Here is a 22,685-nt window from a genome sequence, read left to right on the forward strand (position 1 = left end):
CTGCAGTTTGTAATCTGATTATTGTAATCTACTTATCTCACTATTATCCGTCTGTGTGTTATCTGAGTGGGGCATCAGTAGAAGAAACATCATCATTGACTACTCTTCTTTTACAGTAAGCAGTATGTATTAAGATGATTACTGTGTAACTAGGCTGTGACTAATAATCGTCCAATCACTTTTCTCCCTGAAAAATTTCAACTTTTGAATTTACGTTTTCATTGGGAAACAGTATTTGAAGTTCCATCACTGTGTTTTTATGTTGCTGTTACTTTAATCAAAAATAATGCATTTAAATCTCTCAATGTAAATGAAGTTGTTGTTGTTGTTTTATTTATTTTAAAGACTCCTGATGTGAATATAGAACATTTTAACACTTGTTTCTGACTGATTAATGTTTTAAACAGCAGCAGAATTATTACTGAACATAATGATATTGGGAAATGTCAAATGAAGCGTCCATATTGATTGTCACTCAACCTGATGCAAATAAGATGGCAATTGAATATTTATTATTTTGACCATTGCACGTATCAGTATCACACAATTACAATACCTTTTGTTAAAAACAACAACAACAAAACAGATTTTCTTTTTCTTTTTTTTTAAGTACTTTTTTTCAGTGAAACACATTCTTCACAAATACTTAGAAAAAAAGATGAAACATCAAGAATGATGGAATCCTGTCAAGGATTGAAGGAAAAAAAATTAATTAAAAAAAATCTCTAATCAGTTATTCTTATTTAGAGAAAACCTAAATATTAAAGAATGAAAGGTGATTGCAGCAGCTAATCGATTTATATTTTAATGGCTTTAATTACATTAACTTCAAACTGACGGATATTTAGTTATAAACCATCAGAAAACAGAGCGGTGGACTGTTTGTCCTCCGAATTCTACTAAAGATGGAGTGACCCACTTACTGAGAGAGAGAGGGGGTTGAGAGAGAGAGAGAGAGCAATGGGGAGAGAGACACAGCATCATCTGTGGTGACTAATACCCCCCTCCACCCACACCTCAGTACACACATACAGTACATGCAAACACACAAAGATACAACACACACACATACACACACAAATAAACATGTGTGTGTGTGTGTGTGTGTGAATAAATATATGTGAATAAATCCGTGTTGACAGTGAACAGCAGAGACTCTTGGTTTAAAAGCAACTTCTATGGATCAGCGAAAATTAACAGACTTCTGAACCACACTGGAACCTTTATACAGAACCTTTATACAGAATCTAGAATTTTAATAAAGAACCTTTTTACAGAACCTTTACAAAACCTTTTTACAGAACTTTTCACATCAATAGATTCTAAATGATTTATTGAGACGGTGCAGCGTTCATGTTTATAAGATGCTAATCTGTAGACGCCATGCTGTATGGAAGCTTCGGTAATGGGTGGAGACTTTTAACTTAAAAATCCTTGGTATAAATGGAAATTGTCTGACTTGTCTTTGTGGACTTGAGACTATAGAGATCACATGTCCCTTTGTGTCCTGGACGGTAGCAGAGTCCTGCTTGCTCCTGAACGTATGTTGATGTCTGACCATGTGATAAAGAAGGATTTAAATTCACTTCTGACTTTTCAGGGAGCCAATGAAGTTGATTCGGGAGTTCCACACAGAGAGAGCAGATCACTTGGAGTAGTTCTGGGAAGTATACATGCAGGAACGCAGTATTCTGTAGTACCATGCCAGTCTGGAATTAAAAAATGTATGGTTTCCCTTTTTGCGTTTTTGACAGACACGGATTATTTTAGATACCATGAAAGTGGGAGAAGGCAATCCCATAGACTTGTTGTATTTGGGAGTTAAAGTTAAATTGGATCAAACATAACTCCCAGATTCCTCACCGACATCTGAAACTGACCATTTCAGAGGAGAAAGATATTCTTTAAATCTCTGTTGTGCTGAAGATGACAGGGAGATGATGGAGGGTTGTATTATTATCGTTGGAGTTGCTTGACGGTGACTCAGCTTCTCCACCCACAGATATGCTGAGTCACCATCAACCATCAAGCAATCTGCAAGCGTGTGTGTGTGTGTGTGTGTGTGTGTGATGTACCTGATTTAAATGTCAGTAAAGTGAGAATCCAACTCTCACAGTTTTTTCTGCTGATTGGATGATGTGATTCAAACACGTTACTTTAATGGAGCAATTCAAGACACAAAATAATTTCCCTCCACGCTCTCTCTGTCTGTCTGTCTGTCCGTCATCTATCTATCCATCCATTAGAACAAGTTGATTCAGGCTAATGAGAAGAAGCACTTAATGCCTTGTCATATTCAGAGACAGCAACGAGGGGAAACGGGGTCTCCGTGTGGAAGGGGAGTCGCGATAAGGTCTAGTAAAAATAAATAATTTTGAAATAACTGTCTGCACTGTGGGCTGGAGGTTCAGGGAACACGCCTGCAGAGAAAACTAAAATATTCACTTCTCCCATTGGGTGATCTGAGCTTCTGGTTTCTGTCATTAGCATTAGTGTCGGTTTGAACGCAGCACATTAGCTACAGGTTTTACTGCCCTATAATTAATCCTCTTCACACTCATCTATAATTCATTTTTCATGGGATTTAGGAGGCACAGAGGCTTATTTAAATGTGACACAGTTTGATGAAAATAAGGTTTTGGTGGTCGCACGTCTGTATAGTTAATCTATATATAAGGTTTTATCATGTTTTCTAATATTAATGCTTTTCCCCTGCTGAATGTCTCTGGCCTGCGGGGAGAAGGTATCTGTAAAAGTTTAATGCGCCACAAAATCTCAAATAACAACAGCAATAAAACTTACTGTATATTTATTACATTCTGATTCACGCTTTCAGTCCTTTCACATATTGAACTTATATTTTCTTAACATTAGAGAGCTTTTTTTTTAGGTAACTAATTTCTAATTTTATAATTCATTCATTTCACAGTTAAAAAAAACCGTCCTAAAAAGCACTTTTACACTTGATTGATTGGCTTTCATATATTTCTAAAGTAGTTTATAATCTCCATCCATTTGTCTGAGGCAACATTCTGAGCAGGGAATTCCAGACTCCTCTCAATGTGGAGGAGCAGGAGCTCTTCCCCAAGTTCCTCCGACAGTCAGAAAAGCATTCGCATTATTGAAAAGCCATGACCCCGACGTGATTTGAACACGCAACCTTCTGATCTGGAGTCAGACGCGCTACCGTTGCGCCACGAGGTCTGATCTGTGGACAGATAGATGGAAGGAATTTTCAGATTCAGCCAATCAGCAGCAGTCTACTGGAAATGTTTTTTTTTCTACCTGTGCTATATACCGGTAGATCTGAAGTCTAAGATTGGTAATATCAAATTTAATCTAGGAAGTTACTGGAAAATGTTGATCATTTATTGCCCATTATAGTTTAATATTCCGTTCAAGTAAAAATGGACAGCAGATAAAGGCATATGTGTAAGATTTAAAAAGGACCACTCTTGTCTCTGTGTTGACGGACAGATTGTCTGTTGATGAGTAATAAGTAGTAATTCTTGGATAATATATATAACTTCAGGTTAACACAGACTTTCTATAAACCAATCCCTGACTTTTTCTTTTTGAAGCCCCTGGGAATGGATCATAGTCTAATCAGCACGGATGTTAACAAGAATCGCTCCAACAACCTCCTGCTCAGCGTTACGGTGTTGTGAGTCACGCCAGTGAAAGAACCCACCGAGGGATGAAAGTGGGATTAGTGCCGGTTAATTCGTCCTGACAGTTGGAAATGTTAAATCGTGGAGGGACTCGGCTTACTGCGTTCACTTTCTGCCGAAGTAGGTTACTGGTAAATAAAAACCGGTGTGATCAATCTTGAATAAATCATCCAAAACAAGCACTGGCTGAGGAGGAAAGAGAAGAAGAGCAAGAAGAGCCCTGAAGCGAGGCGTAGAACCACCAGGAAAAGACTGTTTACTGAACGGAACCAGAAAAGGAAAATTATTAAAATAAAACATCATATTAATAGTAAAATCAACTTGCATTGAATCAGACTTATTATCAGTGCAAACATTAAGCATTCATAAAATAAAATACATTTAAGTGTCTTATCAGAGTGTTTACAGATTAATAGACACAAAGAATAGTGATTGTGTATAAGTATTGGTAAAAGAGTTTAGAGCTCTCATTATATCAGGTATTTCAGGTGAAGACATCAGGGTTTATTTAAACCTTATAATAAAACATAATAAAATTGAATGTAACCTCATTTATTCAAAAGGCTGACGAATGATTTAGTTCTGCAGTAATATGGAGAAAATGTTAATACAAAATATTAAAGAATAAACATGTAATGTAAGGGGAAGAGTGTTTTAATGATCAATAATTATGTATGAATGACGTAATTGGGACATTACCAGAGTTTATTCCATTTTAAATTGCCACACTCCCAGCTTACATCCCAGTACACCCATTACAATCCAAATATAAGTGGGGTCTATCCAGCACAGGTAGAAACTAAAAGCCCTTTTCCACTAGACACTGCTCCTGATTGGCTGAATCTGAGAAGCCTCTCAGCCAGACCTCGTGGCGCAACGGTAGCGCGTCTGACTCCAGATCAGAAGGTTGCGTGTTCAAATCACGTCGGGGTCATATCTTTTCAAATAATGCAAATGCTTTTCTGATAAACAAAGAAATAGTGATTGATGATTTAGTACAAACAGTGTAATGAAAGGGATGTTTACAGAAAGTATTAGGAAGGTGTTGAGATATTGTTTTAATCTTACAAATTGTGGCTGTAAAATGATCTCTGACCTTTTCAGCATTTAAGTAGAGATTATTTTCCTCGCACCAGGACACCAGCTGAACCCTGTAAGCGATTCCCTCTCCACAAATGATCAGCCCCATGATGGTTGTGTCGTCAGCAAACTTGATAATGGAGGTGGAGGTTACTCTGGGAGGGGGTGAAGAGGATGAACAGGTGTGGGCCGAGCACACAGCCTTGAGGGGTTGTTGAGATGTGTGAAAAACTGTACATTTGTGAAAATCAAATTAATCATCTTCTCCTCCTTTTTCTGGTACATGCTAATCAGATATTTCATAAATATTTTTTATCAATATCTACTTTATATTTATACATTTTACTTTTTGCTTCTCATGTAGTTATTGTCATTGTCATATACCAAAACAGTGACTCAAATTTCTTGAATATAAACAGTTTCTCTTAATAAATCTGACTTTGATCTTAGAGTTAGGCTGGAGTCAGATTCAGATTTTTAAAGTGTGAATTTAATGTGAGATTTCTTTTTCAGTCGATGCCTGCGCGAGCTTGAACTTCCTGTTGGATAAACCTCTCCATGTTCATCCTGCGACCTGCTCAGCTGGGACTGGAAGTGTGTTCAGACATTCCAACAGACGATGAAGGAAAAGGCCTGCAGCCGGAATTACACACAAAAAAAAAAAAAAAAACAGGGAGGAAATTTATGCTGCTGCCGCTTTGAGTTCACGCTGCGAGAGAGCAAGCTGAGCGGAAAGTGATCAGATCTGATCAGAGCCACGCTCAGGACGAGGTCAGTGGTGCAGGGCAGATTCTGAGTGTGTGTGTGTGTGTGTGTGTGTGTGTGGGATACATGATCACAGACCCATAAACTAATTTCATCTAAAGTCACAGTTACTCTAAAAATACTACTGCTTCACATGTTGTTGCATCTCCACACTGCACGTTGCAATCAGAATCAAAATGGGTTCTTCACCGGAGCCACAGGAGGACATAACTGAATCTCTTTGCCGACTTTGATTATTGATCAGTGTGAAACCTTTTCATGCTCCGTCCGTTTCATTCTACAGGTCATCGGTCATCCTGGAACTGCTCAGTCCGATGAAACGTCAATTAGTCAGTCAAGGTTGAAGATGATATTTAGAAAATAACTTGAGGCCAAAAGCTGCTTGTAATTATTAATTAGAGCAGATCAAGGCGATCATCGCAGCGTGCAAAATAACATTTCTGATAAAAGCAGAAGAAATCATTAGACCCCATTCACAGAGTATTTCAACATGCCTTTATTCCACTGCATTCTGTATGGATCCGACAGGACGACAGCGTCTGGACGTCCTGCGGCATGTGGACAAAGTGTTCGCAGCCCAAACCGGAGGATTCAGAAAAAAAAACAATTGCTTTCGGACGATGGGAGCTTCCCCTCGTCCGATTAGAAGAGGAAATCAACAGGGAAGGTAAATCAGTTCTCTGATGTCGTGGTGTGACGTCACATTTAGACGCAGATGCTGCCATTTTAAACACCGTCAAACTCTTAAAATGTACAAAATAAAATAATAATAGAATAAAACATGTGTTCTTGTGCTGCTACCTTGACATGGAATTGATTAATCACGAGACTTACATTAAAAACACGAAATGAAGAGAACATAAAGTCAGAAAACATTTTGACTGTGCGTGATATTCTAGACTCGCATGTTTGAATCCGCCGTTTCGTGTCCAGCGTGCGTCTCGTCAGATATTCGGCCCCGTCTGTTTTCTCACCGACTGTCTGGTGACATCACGGAGGAATTAAGAGTCAGACGTGACTCAAACCCGCAACGAGCACCTCGGCGCACACGCAGAGGAGGTGAAAGAGGTCGTTATGGTTACCGCGTGTCACAGCAACGCCCTTTAACCCCAGAGGAGTGATGTCACTACGTCTCCACCCTGCCGTGCGTCATGATGACACAACAACAGCATTCTGTAAACTCTGATCACCGTTCATTTTTATTTGCCCCTTCTAAACACTACTGCGTGTACTACTGCTGTGTGTACTGTACGCCGATATACATACATCGTTTAAGTTTGACCTCTTGGATTAAATTGATCCTTGTGTGGCATTCATATTTATTATTTATTAATGCTTATCATTAGTTATGCGTTATGTTCAGCTACAACATGCTTCACGCAGAAAGTTCCAGGCAGATTTGAACCCAAGACCTTCCTGCTGTGAGGCAACAACACAACTCACCGTGCCCTTGTTTTTAGCCAATTCGAAAAAAGATTTGTAAAAATTCATCATTTAAATCCCAACACTATTTTCTCTTTTAGTTCTTGCTGGAAACAGCCGTGGCGCGTGAGGAGGAGGAGGAGGAGGAAGAGGAGGAGGTCATGCAGGTGTGGTTTAATGAGAGCGGTCAGACTATGTCCTCAGGAGGGTTTTGGTTTTGGTTCTGACACCACGACCTTGGTTCTATGCCCACGGTGGCAGAGCTTCAGCCCAAACACCAGAGGAGGGTTGAGGTCACTGAAGAGGTCAACCTGAGGTCCAAACAGCACGCCTCGCTTGCGGCCCCTAGAGGCTGCAGGCGGTCATTACGGTAAAAGTGACAAAAACTAAAAACATCAAAACATAAAATCCATTCATTCTTTCCATCTTACGGCTAATTAAAAAATACATTCATTACCTGACTCTGCCTTTCCCACCCCCCCAACAATATTTTATTGGTGTATTTCTCCTTTTTGGTTTTAGTTCTTGTAATGCACCCGTGTTTCACATGCCAGCTGCATCACAGTGGAAAGGTTCTGAGCTTGAATCTCGACCTGCGACCTTTTATCAATATATTTATTTATTTTTTTATCCCTTTGCCAATTCTTCCAGTCCAAGAACATGTGACATCACGGCTGGGCTGGTGTCTTCAAGTCTCCTCGTATTCTAGGCATGCGTGGAGGACGGCGCAGAGTTCTGCTGATGCATTCTGGGAGCCTTCATCAAGAACACGAGGAGACTGGGATGAAAACTGTTTGAGATGCAGCTCAGTAGCTCCACCTGCTGTCCAACGCTGTCTATATGGAAACATTTCATTGAACCATTCGATCAATCAATAAATCTTCATTGTAACATCGTAATAAAGCGGCTGTAGACGAGACGATCGAGGTCGTCTCCAAGAAAACGGATGAATGAAACGAGGGACGGAATAAGTTGAGCGACGTCACATTTAATCAACGACCACCCTGAAAATAATCAATATAATCAATATAACCCGATTCAAGCCTCCCACATATCAGTGTTCATGTTCTCGGGCAGGCGAGGCCTTCGGCGCTCCGTCGGAGGCGAGCCGCTGCTCCCGGCATGCTGAAAGACGCGAGACGGAAACTCGCACCGCGCCGCTCCGTCCTTCCTCTTCATCACTTGATGCCTTTCAGCGTGTGATATATGTGTTTCGGTAGGATGACGTATCCCTCCCCAAAGCCCGCCCGCGGGTCGCGGCCAGTCCTGCTCGCCTCGCTTCGCTTCTTTAACTGTCTCTCCTGCCGCCGGCACTTCTGCTGCGTCGTCTTCAGCTTCTTCCTCAGACTCCCCAGCTGCTCCTCCAGCTGCTCGATGCGCTTCTTCTGCCAAGCCGAGTCCTCCGCCGTGTAGTTGTGGTCGCAGGAGACGGCCACCGTGTCGCCGCGGGGGTCGCGGGGGCTCCTGCCAGGCTCCTCCTCTTCCTCCGCTTGATCGACGCTCAGCGGCAGCGAGAGAGGAAAGTGGATCTCTGAGGGAAAGGGATCCTCCAGTGACTGTGAAACAGAAAAGAGGAATGGGGATGCGGTCAAACAGCCACCCCCCCCCCCCCTCTAGATTAATGTCACCTCGTCTCACCTTGATGCTGAGGTTGAAGGCGAACAGCGAGGGCACGGCGTTCTCCTTCAGCACCCGGTTGTTGCACTCGCTCTTGAAGCGGTCTTTGGTGAAGTGCTGCGAGCAGATGTTGCTGTACTTTGTCGGCTTGAAATTGTTCCTCCTCATCGCCGCCACCCATTTAGCGCAGACGTCCGGCCGCGCCAAAGGAAACCTGGGAAACGAGATCGATCAGCGAACCCGAGCGTCGACCGAAGCGTCTCCGGTCGTCGCTCATTGTTTCATAGTTGCGTGTAAAAGCAGCGATCCTTTCATCCCCCTTTACTGGCTGCTGGACCTTTCATGTTCACTCTGAAAAGGAGACGTCAGATTCACTGGTGTGACCTCATTAAAGCGCAAACACCTGAGGAACAGTCACCGAAGTCCTATTTTAAAGTTTCCATATTCCCGAGAAGCTCCCACGTTCCGTTCACAATAAGTAATGGAGCTTTGAAGCGGCTCCGGACCGGGTCAACTCTTTGGACCTGGTACCGGTTCGTCTCAGGACTTACCCATCATGTCCGGGCAGCTAATGCTAACTAGCTGGCACACAGTTTTCATCAACTTACTTGTGGAATGAAATGTTCCTGTCTTTGTGGTAGCGGTTCTTGCAGCCGTACGCGGAGCACGTCTGGACCATGGTTAGCTCCTTCAGGGACAACCCGAACGCGCCCGAACGAGCCCGAACGAGCACGAACGCCGCTCCGCTGACGCTGCGCCTCACCCGTCCAACAGGCTTCACTGCCACCAACAATGATGGCGGCGAAGACTGCGCGACGTGATGACGTCTTAGGACATGATTGACAGACGCTTCACGTACCTTCCTGGAGTATCTCTGATTGTCCACTAGGGGGAGATTTATTATTTCATGTCATTCTTTATAACATACAGTATTGATGGATGTACACATTAAATATACACTTGCAGGACTCTTTATTAGGCACACCTTGCTCGGACCGCCCCCCCCCCCCCTTTAATCCCATGTGCCACAGAGGAGGAGCTGGGAACAGTCATTAGAGGATGTGTTCCATAATAACATAGTTGCTGCTAATTTATCAGCTGCACTTATAAACTCCGGTTCCACTGAATCCAAAGCTGCTCTACTGGACTGACGCCTGACGCCTGTATTTGAGTACAGAGTACTCACTGTCTTGTTCCAAAAACCAGTTTGAGATGACTGAGCTTTGCCCTACATCACGTGTCAAACTCGAGGCCCGGGGGGGGCAAATGTGGCCCTCCACGTCATCGTTTGTTGTAGCACTAATGTGATAATATTAAGAGGCCCAAACTGTTCCAAAAAAAAAAGATCTGCCGTAACCCCACGCCGCCACCGCCGGCCTGAACCGACAGGGCGAATCACGTTTTCATGTTGCTGAGGCTGACCCGACCACCCGAATGTGTACACAACATGCTTTTGGGGGCTTTTACAATCATGTATGGTCTAATTTTGATAAGCCTGTTTCCCGTTCTTAGCGGACTGGCGGCTCCCGTTCCAGTCTCCTGCTGCCGCCGCCCATCGGGGTCAAGGTTCAGAAAAGCTTTTCTGCTTTTCCTATCAGCTCCAGCCGGCCTGGTCACTCTCCTCTGACCTCTGGCACCAACAGCTCATTTTTACCTACAGAACCGTCGCCCGCTGGATATTCTCTCTTCCCTGGATCGGTCTAAGTAAACCCTAGAGATGGCTGTGCATGAAAATCCCAGCAGGTCAGCCGTTTCTGAAAAACTCGTAGCAGCCCATCTGGAACCAACAACCATTTAAAACCGCCGTTCTTCCACGTTCTGATGCTCGGGTTTGGACTGCAGGAGATCATCTTGACCTGCTGCGCTGAGTCGCTGCCAAGTGATTAGAAGTGAAATTAAAAGCAGGTGAACGGGCGTACCCGATAAAACGGGCGGCGAGTGTCGACTCAACTCAGAAAGTCAGATTTCCGGAATGTCAGATGAACTGAAAATAACATCTGCTACTGCCTGAAACTTATCTTAGTACTTTTCCCATCCTCCCTGTTGCACTGGAAAAAACTCAATGGAAATATTTAATCCAGTGACTTTGATGCAAGTATTGGAGTTTTGTCATGATGGTTTTTTATTTTTTTTTTTAAACACATTTTACTTTATTTTTGAAGGAGTATGACAGCATAAGGGGAGTCGTAGGCGTTTTGGAGACAATGTAATATTTGACCATTTCCTCAACTGAGGTTAAAATATTGGACAAACAAATGAACAATTTCGATGATCTAATTCTAAAGCCGGAAGTTCCACTGCACACCAATTAATGATAACGTAAGAGCCTGTTAGTGGGAGTTGAAGCAGTTTTTACAATTCCTAGAGGCAACTGAACACAAAATTAGACTCGTTGAGACAGAAATCATCGCTGCGCGTTGGTCAGGGTTCCCCCGAGACAAGATCTGGTTTGAGCTTCTCTCTGCAGAGACAAAAAAGTGAACACTGGACATTTTTTAATATTAATTAGGTAAGCCTGTAACAAAAAAAAATCTGCTTTTGTCAGACAATACCCCAAATGGAAATGAAAATGAACACTTTTTCAAACCCAACAGCTGAGCATTCAAACTCTCTGCTCTGCAGTAACGATATCCGCTATGATTTGTCGTCGTACATGAAGATGGATGAAAGAGAAACCAGCGATTGTGTACGTTGAATGGAATTAAATACTGCAGCGCCCCAAAGCCCCAGCAGACAGACTTCAAATCACATTTATATATATTTAATATTCTGTCATTGCAGTAAGCAACAAAAGGGCAACCCGGCGCTGTCGGACCTGAACCGGTTTCAAACTGAATCAACTTCCCACGTTGTGAAAGCGCTGAACCTTTAAGATATTACAGGAACCGCAGTTTGACCGGTTGGATACATCTTATATCTGATGCAGCTTCCATTCCTTCGTCGTGCTCCAGATCCCCATCAGCGTCCATCAGCAACTTTCAGATCAGCATTTCTGTGTTCCCAAAGCACGTATTATATAACATGTCAACATGTCTTTATGTTGCATAAAACGATCACTGTTTCTATAGCAACAGAACGCGACAACAGAAAATACCTTGGAACATGTTTTTGCGTTTCACTCCGACTGCAGGACAAAAACTGCAGTTTTTAGTTCCGTTTTCCTTCTTTGTCCTCCGACTACTTCGTCCCCACCTCCTCGTCCTTGTCCTCTTGGTTCTCCGTCTCCTCTTTGTCTTTCTCCTGCTCCCTGTCCCCGTCAGCTTTCAAAGCCTCTTCCTTGCTGCCGTTTACACTTCCCGCTCCATCTTCATCAGCTCCACCACCGCCGTCGTCTTCATCTTCTTTAGACTCCTCTTCATCACTCCCACCCTGGACATACAACATTTTAGACTTTCATTTGATGTGCAGGAAGACATACATCCCATCATCTTTACCTCTGGCGAGGAGGTGATGCTTTTGATGCCGTTTGTTTGTTAGAAAAACTGCTGGATGGATTCGATCTTGGTCTCATTTAGATCACATTAAGATTTGAGAGCGATCCGGATTCCCGTCTGGATACAAAAGAAATCTGGATTTTTTTCCCATTTACTTATAACGGAGGCTTTTTCAAAAAAATCTTATCTTGTAAAATTTGCTTTCAACTCACTCACCAAAAATCAGAGTCATGAAGGGGTCCGATATGAACCATCACGAAAAACGTCTTCTGGATCTGATCCAGAATGAGGTCAGGAACAAATATTACATTTTAACATCGAATACTCCACTTAACAATCAGTAAAAAAAAATCTGCCGATTCACTTTTGCTTTTCATGGTTGTTGTTTAAAGATACCAAGAACAATTTAGAGCCTTTTGGTGCTGATCCAGATTCACCGTGTGGACGGTGCAGATCCGGTTAGGAGGGGATCGAGCTGCTTGGAGGAGGTTTGCTAACACTAAATCAGCTCCCTGCAACCAAAGAACTAGCTAACATGGGTCCAAAGGGACAGGTCAGAGGTCAGGGTAGAGGTCAGAGGTGTGTGTGTGTGTGTGCGTTAGACGCCGGACCTGGTTCTGGCGGCTCCTCCTCCGGTTCGGGACCCTGGCCTTCATCCTCCGGGACAGCGCGAGCAGCTTGTCGTGTCTCTGCCTCCTCTTCACCTTCTCCGCCTCTTCTCTCCGGTTCTCCTCCGCCCGGTCCGAGTCGGACTCGTCCTGCCGCTGCAGCCGGCTCCGTTTCCGGGGCTGCACCATCCTCTTCGGTTGGCCCCTGCCGTCGTCGTCCTTCTTCTTCTTCGTCGTCTTCTCATCTTCGTCCTCTTCCTCCGGGCTGGAGGACGAGGAGCTGTCGCGCCCCAGAAACGAGCGTTTCCTGCGGGTCACCGAGCGGCTGTCGTCGCTGGAAGTGGCCCCGGAGTCGCTCCTGTCCTCCGGGGAGCTCTGGAAGTCTGACTGGGATCCGGAGGAGGAGGAGGAGGAGGAGAAGGAGCCTTCGTCACTGTCGTCCAGGATGGAGGCGGGAAGGCCGATCTGCCGCTTCTTCGATGCGTCGACCTTCGTCTTCCGCATCGAAGCGAACATTTTCCGTTTGTATAAACTCTCCATGTCTGCGCGCGTTACCGGGGATCAATGGCGCGAATCGGAAAAACCGGAGAGACGACGGGAAGACGCGTAGCGTCGAACGAGCTAGCAGCGCGGCTAGTTAGCTTCCATCGTCGGACGGAAACGGTTTTCCCCGATGCGAACCGAACGCGAGCTCCGAATCCACGCCCCCCCCCCCCGCCGAGATTCACCGATTCCTCCGTCCGTTAAACGGTTTTCACGTGGGAGTTCCGACGGGACCCACGGGCCTCCGACATGTCGGCTCGTCGTGTTGTTGTTGACGTCACCGATTCTTCTTCGCTGAAGGGAATGACAGCAGCGAGAAGCCTCTCGCGCGCGCACGTGTCCAGGAAGTGGACTACAAGTGTGTCCCGTTCCCGATGTCAAGTGTCTTACCCGAGCCGAGGACGACTGGACCATTGTTCGCTTTAAAGATAAAAGTAAATTTTACATTTCATTATGGAATTCCAGGTCCCAGTTTCTGGAGGACGAGAAGAGAGGACAGAATCCAAGCTGTTTGAAGTCCAACGGGACGTGTCCACAGTCCACAGCGATGGCTTCGCTCCATGTCCTCTGCTGGATTCTGGGGACATGGACTATTTATAAAAGCATAGAACTTATTTTTTAACAAATGGGAGATAAATCAGCTTTAGATTTAGAGACTAATTAAGCACAAATAGAGACAAATGGATAAATGACCTTGAAGGGTCACAGGTGGAACGTTTTTAAAGGGTTAAAGCTTCTCAGCATCCACAGGATCAGTTATGTTCACAAAGTACCTTGGTTTATTTTTACATATTGAACTTTACTTATTGATCTGGCATTGCCTTTGATTGATTGTATATCCGTCTGATCCAGGGCTGCACAAAGAACGAGTTTGTTGGAACGAGTAACATTTTACGTACCAGAACGTTGTCCGCAAATAAATGTGCTTTAATGGAAACATAATTTTATTTATTTTTTATCACAGTAAAATCTCCATCAGACGGCCTCAACCTATAGGTAATGTGGACGTCCCCTCCTCAGGTGTCCTCTTGGGTCCCCAGTCAAGGTTTCTGCGCCAGGAGTGTGCTCAGCTTGATCTTTCCATCCATGGAGGCGGTCAGGCAGGTCCCACAGTCCACCGCTGAGCACCAGTCCACCGTCACCACTGGTGCTTTGTGTCCACCCAAAGACAGCACGCTGTCCAAAGCCGGGTCCCCGCCGGTCATCTAGACAGGAAAGAGGGCATTGTGATCCATCCGGAGCAAAGATAAGAATACTCGTACTACGGAACACAACGTGCATCCGAGACACAAAATAAAATGTCTTGTGGACCTTTCTAGTTAAAATCGTGAAGTTACCACAGAAGACAACATGGACTGAGGACGAGGGGCAGATAAATGAAGACGAGGATCTACCCTGTATATGAGTCCTCCCGTGATGGAGCAGGTCAGGACGTGTTGTCCCTCAGAGTCGAAGGCAAAGAGTCGTCCTCTCGGGACCTGAACCTGAACAAAGTCCATTCATGAAGCGAACAGAATAAGGTCCTTGTGCGCGTTTCGTTTGATGGCGTTGGCCCACGCGGCTGACCTGTTTGTACCCACTGTACCCAGACAGGACGAAGGGCCCAGTGGCATCCTGGGGCAGACCCTGCTCTGCCTGCTTCACCCCGCAGCGATGGATGTTCCACTGAACGAACTGAACACACACAGATTTATTCACTAAATTATTTTACTCCCCCAGAAACATTAAAACAGGATTTAAATATATCCATCCATATATTGAGTCTAGCTTTATAGTATAATGTGTAGGCAAAAAAGATGAACCCAACCCAAAGAGTCGTTTTGAGGTTGGATTAAGTCCGTCACCATGAAGCTTTTAAATGAACACACACACACACACCTTCCCATCTTCTCCGATGCTGAAGACGGTGTTTTCGTCGTAGCTGAACTCCACGCTGTAAACTTCCCCGTCGTGAGCTCGCCAGCTCATCGCGCTCTCGTACCGTTGCATATCTGCAGCAGAGAATTCAGCAAATTCAGTCGTAAAAACCTGCAACGCTCCCAAAATCGTGGCAGTGTGACTTCAAATAAAGTTACAACTTCATTTTCAGAAACTTGTGACTTTATTCTTGATTGTTCTGAATTGTTCTGATTGTTTTCTCTCAATATTCTGAAAGATGTCACCGAGATCTCGCCTAAAAATTAGACGAATTTTTGGAGAGTGAATGGAATGCATATTTTTACAAGATCTGATTTTTTGAAAAAGCCTCCACTATAAGTAAATGGGAAAATCCAGATTTTTTAGTATCCAGACGGGAATCCGGATCACTCTCAAAATTTAATGGGATCTAAGTTAGACCAAGACCCATCTTCATATAATTATTTTTAATCAAGATCCATCCATCCAGCAGTTTTTCTGTAATCCTGCTAACAGCCGCCTGGCAGCGGTGATGATGACGATGATAATGATGATGATGATGATGCTGTGCCTCATCAACACTGACCAAACAGCCTGATGACTCCGTCAGCAGCTCCGGTCACCAGCAAGTTTCCATTATGGTTGAAGGCTGTACAGTTGATGGCTACGGGTTCCGGTTCTAGAGAGAACTGGAGCTAAGGAGAGGCAGAACATTGATTGATTGACAGCCACAGTAAATCAATCAGGCTTTGTGAAGTCTCTCCTCTCCTGTCACGTGATCCTCACATCAAGATCTCAAACCTGCTGGCATTTTCTCACAACATTTTTAACTGTTCCGCTGTGAATCTATCAATGTTATCATCAGAGTATGAAACTGTAACCTCCCTTGCCTGTCAGCTAGATAAGGATCGTCTCTGAGCGGGTACTCACCTGCTGTTTGACGGTCTTGGTGTCCCACAGCAGCAACCGCCCGGACACCGCGAGAGGCAGACCGGGAACTGGATCGCAGCTCCCCGATCTGGTGTGAGCTGCAGCTGAACAGACGAACGACGAGCCGCTGGGACTGCAAGCTAGAGATAAGATACTGAGAAAAACCGCAGGGATATATATTATTAAAATGAGACGAAATTAACAAAAACATTACTCATTGAGAAGTTCAGGTCTCGAACGGATCTTGGAATGAAATTCAGGCGTTTACATTCCACATAGGGTGGTTTGCAGTCAATGTATATATTTTAAATACAACGCTCCTCTTGCTAAAATGTGAACCTCTCTCAGATTGCTGGCTCGCTGCCGTTAGCAGCAGCGATGTTGTAGGTGCGTTTTTAAACTTTGGACAGGCCCAGGCCAGGAGTCAGGTACCCACGCAGAACCGGGTTAAAAAACGCTCTGACTTCAGATCACAAAGAAAACTGATTGGATTTGGTTCTTGGGCGATTTCCTCCGGGTACGGACGATTATGCAGCATCACATTAAGACTCATCACAAAGTACTGACGTTGATTACTATACGTCAAACAGACATGAATTACCGTGGATGACTCTCGTCGATGTTCATCTCATAGAGATTCTTCTTGGCGTCCGTGTCATAGAGGCGAACCGTGCCGATCCCACTGCCGAGCAACAGCTGACGACAGACATATTGAAAATTACATTTGACTGAATCTCCCAGGCTACGTCCAATTTGACGATTTAATCCCCGTTTAATATTTTTTTTTTGCTTTGGCTTTCCAAAAATATATAAACACGCAGCAATAGAACACTTTGAAACGAAATCATTACGTCTGATAGTTCGATTTTGAACAAAATGTATTTAAAATAAATTCACAGAGATGCTGACATGTTCCACATATAAATTAGCTGTAATATATTTATCTTAATTGGCTCTACAATAAATGGAGAACTGAAGAGGCTTGGAACAGGTAAGACTTAAGAGACCTGGCTGTGTTCTCTGTATAGTTCTACGTGTTTTCAGTGTTTAATCCACTGGACTGCAGAGTGCCAGATTGTTGGATGTTATCGCGTCTGTAGTCCGTCTGTCTTGTTCATACCAGCCTGTCGGGTTTGGTGGCCCACTCCAGAGACAGCAGGGGAGACTTAGACATGATCGTGGCTTTGGTCTGCATGACGGGGTTAATGGACCAAACCTGTGCAAGGAGGAGGAGCGCTGTTAAAATACTGATAGATGTTTATTCACCCCCAAAAGATGATCAATTGACACTCACTTTAATGACTCCATCTACGTCCAAACTGGCAACCCGACGACCAGAACAGTCAACTCTGAAAGACGCAAGAATGGATGAAAGAAGACGAAAAGGATTTGGACTTTCTTTCTAAAAAGCGATAACAATGCTTCATCACAGACGACCCCCCCCCCCCCGAGCAGGTGGTCCGTTTTAGGCTGACCTGCAGTGCATGATGGACGAGTGGTGTTCCCCATACTCTTCCTGGCTGAGTTTAATGAACGGCTGTTCTGATGACAGACCTCCTCCCTCTGCTTTTCCTACGCAGCTCCGGCTATTTGACGAAGATGAGTCGGGAGGTTCATTGGATTTATCAGCAAGAATCTCGGCCTCTCCTGCGTCCCCCTTCTTCTCCAGCGTCTGAGGACAACCAGATAACGGCGTACTCAAAAGGCAGGCGCAAGCAACGTGGGATTCACTCGGCCCAGCTCATAATGACTTTAGAATGCAACTCTGTATAATTAATCATTTTACATCTCTATTTGTGTACTAGTTTAGGAAACGAGGTAAATCACTAATTAATGATATTTAAAGGTGTATTGCTGAACTTTGGAGAGAACTAGCCAGAGTGTTTTATTTAAAGTAAGCCATCGTCATTGCTCTATTTTGTTCCTTATCGTCTAGACATGAAGATTAAATTAGTTAACCGACTGATTGGCCACAGATCTAATGCAACAGCCTCTCTGAGTTACCTGTGATGGAGGTTTGGAGAAAAGCTCCTTCCTCTCTTTCTCATGGTCCTGGATTCTCTTGTACCTGGGACGTGTCGACTGGTTTGCCGACTGCTGGGACTGGGAGCTCGAGAATTCGTTGGTTGAAGCCTGGCAGGAAACGGGCTTCAGCTCCTTGGGTTGGACGGCCTCTTTCGACTTGGTAGGCTAGGAAAATAAGAGATAAAGAAAAAGGTGACAGGTTTCCTGGGGGACCCCGGCCTGTATTGGATGTTAGAAGAGATCATGGGTGGATGGAACATCAAACAAATTTTGGATTAAAAGTAATTTGGGAATTTTGTAATTTAGCAGCTGCAATGAACTGTATTTGATCCCACCGAGCTCATCGTGTGTGTCCCCCCCCCCCCCCCACTCTCACCTGATTGGTCAGTGGATCCTTCCTGGTCGCTGGAATCTGGTTTGACGAGGGCATGGCTGCCAACTGAGGCGGTTTCCCTGGAGCACGTCTGCCCTGTGGCAGGAATGTAGAGAAGAAGTTTCTGGAAGGAGGGGTGGCGGTGATGGCTGCACGCTGGCTCGACGCCAAGTCCCTAAGATCAAGAGAGAGTGAAAAATGAAGGTGAACAACAAGTTTCACAATGATGACATCAAGATTCAGGAGCATGAAAGACTCACAGGTGAGAAGAAAACCATGTTCCAGTTACATGTCTGACCCTGACCAGTTGATGCAGGTGAGCGAAGTGTAAAAATACTGCTCGAAGTCTCATACTGACAAGAAACAGCATTTCATCAGGTGAATTTTTTATTTGGTAACATATGCATAACAGCACACGTAATAAAAATCCCACATTTACTTGTTTTATTAACAATAAATTAGTTAAATGCTTAATAAGTATGCATTATTTATGATCTGCACAAAATAATTCTTTAAACTCAACTACAACATGCAGCTACTGTACATTTACTAAGGATTATTTATTTACAAAATTAATTAAAGTGAGAAAAGGTCTTAATTTAAAATGTTAGTTTTCCACTAAACAGCTAACATATTAGACCTGTAGAAGTGAAATCTAATAACTGAAAAGGCTGCGAGGGACAAAAATGAGAACCTCTCAGACCTTTGAGTCGATTTAAGATTTAAGGTGGCTATGAACAGTAAAAACACATTAATAACTAATAACCAACTTCATTTTCTCATCTACATGAAACCGACAGAAAGGCCGGCATCTTGCTTGCGGTCAGTTTTCAGTGAAGACAGTGATATTAGTGTCTCACAGCTCAGTGTCTCCGAGTCGGTCCATGTTCTGGACGTACGACGGCAGCTTGTGGTGGACCATCTCCTCCCCGTCCCCCAGGTCTCGACGCTGCGTCTGCAGGGCAAACAGCTGGGTGTAAACGAGAAGAGACGCGTCAGGAAGGACTCGCCAGACCTCAGGGACAATCTAAACATGGAGAGGACTCGAACCATCTGCTCTTTGAGTGGGACAGTCTGAAATCTAAAAAGTTAAGAATTCTAATGTCCAACTGACCCTGACGAAGAGGCTGGGCGCTTCTTGGGGGAAATCCTTTGCATATATTTATATACTCAGGTTGGGCTGGCCTGAAACTGGACTTCTAATATTGACTCAATACATAAAAGTCAACTTCAGACCAATGTGTTTGATCCCAAGATAACTATAATCTATATTCTTTATAATGAACATGAAACATAGCCAGTACTTAAAAATGAAATATGCCAACTGTTTTAATGGTAAAAGGAATTCTGTCACATTTCATCGTTGGCTTAAGATATGGTGTTTACAAGAATGAGCCAAACAGACAAACCTGTAAACAAAATGTCCGTATCTATTCTAACCGAGGTTTCCGCTCACCAGCTGGCGGAGCTGCTCGTTCTCTTCCGTCAGACTGGATGTCCTCTGGACTTCGGCCTCAAAGCTCAGCAGCACAGGCTGGGGTGACACCAGTTAAGGATGAGGAATGATCAACGGACAAACGAACCCTTGGTTCTATGCAGAGACGCGTGGATCAGCGTGGGAACCTTTAACCTTTCACCCCCAGCATGCGGCTTGAAGGATATGCATACACTGGAAGAGCACAGACAGGAAGTTGTGCAACGAAACCAGAAACGTGTCGGCCCACTGGCGGGAGAAGTACGGCGAGAAGGCTGGGTTCTGCTCAGGGGCGGGGACAAAGGGCAGGATGAACCAATCGCGCCACTCGCCCTGACCCTGCAGCTCAAGTGCCTGCTTCTGGAAAAACTCCTGAGTCTTCTCCAGGTTTCCTCTCTAGGAGAGGGGGGGGAGGGAAACTTTTAATGGCGGGACCCCCCCCCCCCCCGGTGGCGTGTTTGATTTGGACACCGGACTGTACCTGGACAGTGTTGATGACGTAATATCTGTACAGGCTCGTTCTCAGCTTGTTGACCGTGGCTCTACAGACGTCCTCTAGGCGGCTGAAGAGACGTCTGTCCAGGTAAAGCCAGTACTCCTTCAGACCGCACAGATCAAAAGTCTGGACGAACTGCTGCAGCTGGTCGATGATCTTATCCACCTGCAGCACGGACGGGATTCAGGTTACAGGTTAGAAGCATTAATGGAGCATCCTGAACAGCGAACGGCCACACACGCTACCTCGGCTAGAATTTGATGCAGCGACACAAGCAGTAAAAAGACCGTACAAGAACCACGACGTTCCCCCGAAACTGACTGAACTTCAGCTGAAAGGAATTAAGGTGTACCCTGAAGCCTTTCTCCTTGTCAGCTTTAATGTCGCCGTCCAGATGTTTGAGCGTGTTGGTGAAGCCTCGGTAGATCAGGTACTCTCTCAGGTGTTCTTCGGTCCTTTCCACTGCTGACCCCATGGCGACCTCCGTCCCTGCAGCAAACAATATGATTGAGGGTTATTTTTCTATATACTTTATATTCATCAGTTAAATGCACCTGACCATACAAACTCTTTATTTAAATTGTTCTATAATTATTATTATATTATCCACTACCTGAATTGGAGCCTTCATGTTTTATACTGTAATTACGTGTCTGAAAACGGACATTCATTCACAATCGCATCGCCTTTTAAGAGAGAGAGAGAGAGAGAAATATATCTGTAGTAATTATGTATGTGAGTGAGGATGCCCCTCCATGTGAACTGGTGACTTGTCCAGGGTGTAACCAACACCACAAATACATCATTGAAACAAAGCTGCTAATATCAGCTTTTGACAAACACCTCGGGCTGATCTGACCTGCAGAGAGCCTTCACACAGAAACATCTGTAGTTGAGAGTTAGCATTTACATAGCTCGGTTTAAATGCAACATTATCTCCGTCTGGACAAATCTAATGCTCGAAACTTCACGTACCAACGTGAAGCACAAACCTTCCGTCCGGGCCAGCAGAATAAACGTCCTTCACCGCAACAGCACAGAGTTTTCCGGGTCGGGGACTGTCGTCCATTAAGTGTTAAATACTCACAAAAACAAAGACGGAACTCTCTTCCTGTTATTTGTCCTCTAGCCGGGTCACGTGACAGAAATCATGTGACGTGTTCAGGAAACGAGTCTGGGGGCGCCCCCTGGCGGTCGATCACAGAAATCTGTTCTTAAACGTTGTTTTACTTTTGGTCTTATTTGTAACAAACAGGCCTAGAAATAGTTATTGATTTAAGCGAATATCTCTGAAGTGCCAGAGACATTTAAAATATCTTTAACAAAAAAAGAGAGACACAGAAAGTGGTGAAATGCTTCAATAGAAAGGCGGACACGTCACAGGGAGAAACCAGTATCCATAGCAACAGGTAAACAAAAAGTCCGGAAGGGTTTAAAGGAAGATCAAAAAGTGAGAACAGCTTAATATTTTTTGACGAAGACAGCGGGCTTGTTGAAGAGGAAGACTCGGAGACCGCTTCCTGCACCGCCTTCACGGGACAACGTGTCCACTTGTCCCGAGACGGGACGATGGAAGAACTCCCGGAGGTCGTGGACGACTTCCTCCGGAACGCGCTCCGGAGAGCCGGCCTGAGGAAGACTCTGGAACGCTTCGAGGCAGAGTGGTACGGCTCTGATCACCGACAGACGGACGTCTTCATCACCGACGCCCTCCATCACCGACAGCTCCTCCAGGGGACGCTGCGGGCGAGCCGCCGACAGGCAGACGCGTACAGGCGGGGGTGGCTGGAGCTTCGGGAGAGCCTGGTGAGGGCGCAGCGGGAGCGGGACTCCCACCGGCTGCAGCTCCGCCGACTCACCGAGGATAAAAACGGGCTGAGCGGCGCCGTGAAGCGGCTGAAGGACCACCTGCAGTCCTGCGAAGCGGCGCGGAGTCACCTGGAGGACAAATACCAGGCAGCGCTGCGGCGCAGGACGCTCATCGGTCTGGACAAGGACCGAGCCCGGCTCGGGTGAACTCGGGTGAACTCGGATCCACCGGAGCACCGGTCCGGTCACCGCCTGGGACACACCGCTCTGCTTCTACCCGTTCAGTGTGATTTACGTTAACGCTTGCATGTCTTCCCCGTGTCTCCGTTGTTTATCTGTCTGCGTGCCCCCCCCACCACGCCCTGGCGACCCATCCGGGGTGTAACCCACCTCTCACTGGATGTATCACCTCCTCCTCCCTCCCTCCCTCCCTCGAGCCGGAAGACCCATTGTGTTCAAACTCCGGCAAAGTGTCCCCTGATGTGTCCATCGTCAGTGTTGCTGGACATCTCCTCGTCCTCAGAGGACTGATGAAGAGCACT

The 22,685-nt window shown here is 45.1% G+C and overlaps 3 protein-coding genes and 2 non-coding genes across 6 annotated transcripts; 1 reads left to right on the forward strand and 4 right to left on the reverse strand.

Moving 5' to 3' along the window:
* Positions 1-3,132: 3,132 nt before the first annotated feature.
* trnaw-cca (transfer RNA tryptophan (anticodon CCA)) lies at positions 3,133-3,204 on the reverse strand. The gene has a single exon. It is a non-coding gene; the product is annotated as a tRNA-Trp (tRNA).
* A 1,329-nt stretch (positions 3,205-4,533) lies between these two features.
* Positions 4,534-4,605, forward strand: trnaw-cca (transfer RNA tryptophan (anticodon CCA)). The gene has a single exon. It is a non-coding gene; the product is annotated as a tRNA-Trp (tRNA).
* Positions 4,606-7,906: 3,301 nt separating this feature from the next.
* On the reverse strand, positions 7,907-9,333 carry thap1 (THAP domain containing, apoptosis associated protein 1). Its single transcript, XM_068753085.1, has 3 exons — positions 9,164-9,333; positions 8,577-8,769; positions 7,907-8,494 (listed from the first exon to the last, which is right to left on the reverse strand). Exons 1-3 carry the CDS (start codon positions 9,232-9,234, stop codon positions 8,117-8,119), a joined length of 642 nt encoding a protein of 213 aa, XP_068609186.1. The 5' UTR covers positions 9,235-9,333; the 3' UTR covers positions 7,907-8,116.
* Positions 9,334-11,033: 1,700 nt separating this feature from the next.
* On the reverse strand, positions 11,034-13,923 carry LOC137908231 (uncharacterized). Of its 2 annotated transcripts, XR_011105964.1 has the most exons (3): positions 12,601-13,923; positions 11,650-11,924; positions 11,034-11,547 (listed from the first exon to the last, which is right to left on the reverse strand). XR_011105964.1 is itself a non-coding variant. In XM_068752605.1 (2 exons), exons 1-2 carry the CDS (start codon positions 13,135-13,137, stop codon positions 11,733-11,735), a joined length of 729 nt encoding a protein of 242 aa, XP_068608706.1. In that variant the 5' UTR covers positions 13,138-13,923; the 3' UTR covers positions 11,034-11,732. The 2 variants fall into 2 exon arrangements, 1 of the variants encoding a protein (XP_068608706.1); XM_068752605.1 differs by having other exon boundaries at positions 11,034-11,924.
* A 143-nt stretch (positions 13,924-14,066) lies between these two features.
* wdr91 (WD repeat domain 91) lies at positions 14,067-21,469 on the reverse strand. The gene is made up of 18 exons (XM_068752604.1): positions 21,422-21,469; positions 20,687-20,823; positions 20,320-20,499; positions 20,027-20,234; positions 19,821-19,903; positions 19,225-19,334; positions 18,368-18,539; positions 17,971-18,156; positions 17,442-17,638; positions 17,261-17,315; positions 17,087-17,182; positions 16,568-16,662; positions 15,967-16,120; positions 15,623-15,731; positions 15,019-15,131; positions 14,707-14,814; positions 14,535-14,624; positions 14,067-14,345 (listed from the first exon to the last, which is right to left on the reverse strand). Exons 2-18 carry the CDS (start codon positions 20,807-20,809, stop codon positions 14,181-14,183), a joined length of 2,244 nt encoding a protein of 747 aa, XP_068608705.1. The 5' UTR covers positions 20,810-20,823; positions 21,422-21,469; the 3' UTR covers positions 14,067-14,180.
* Positions 21,470-22,685: the final 1,216 nt, after the last annotated feature.

Source organism: Brachionichthys hirsutus, chromosome 19 (assembly GCF_040956055.1).
Source record: "Brachionichthys hirsutus isolate HB-005 chromosome 19, CSIRO-AGI_Bhir_v1, whole genome shotgun sequence".
Lineage (NCBI taxonomy): Eukaryota > Metazoa > Chordata > Actinopteri > Lophiiformes > Brachionichthyidae > Brachionichthys > Brachionichthys hirsutus.

Coding starts and splice junctions, on each gene's coding strand:
- thap1 (XM_068753085.1), bottom strand. CDS start 9,234: ATGGTCCAGACGTGCTCCGCGTACGGCTGCAAGAACCGCTACCACAAA. Junction 8,770..9,163: donor AGGAACATTTCATTCCACAA/GTAAGTTGATGA, acceptor CTCGTTTCCCAG/GTTTCCTTTGGCGCGGCCGG. Junction 8,495..8,576: donor CCTTCAACCTCAGCATCAAG/GTGAGACGAGGT, acceptor TCTGTTTCACAG/TCACTGGAGGATCCCTTTCC.
- LOC137908231 (XM_068752605.1), bottom strand. CDS start 13,137: ATGGAGAGTTTATACAAACGGAAAATGTTCGCTTCGATGCGGAAGACG. Junction 11,925..12,600: donor GGAGGAGCCGCCAGAACCAG/GTCCGGCGTCTA, acceptor TTGTATGTCCAG/GGTGGGAGTGATGAAGAGGA.
- wdr91 (XM_068752604.1), bottom strand. CDS start 20,809: ATGGGGTCAGCAGTGGAAAGGACCGAAGAACACCTGAGAGAGTACCTG. Junction 17,183..17,260: donor ACGTAGATGGAGTCATTAAA/GTGAGTGTCAAT, acceptor CTCCTTGCACAG/GTTTGGTCCATTAACCCCGT. Junction 16,121..16,567: donor ATCGACGAGAGTCATCCACG/GTAATTCATGTC, acceptor GGTTTTTCTCAG/TATCTTATCTCTAGCTTGCA.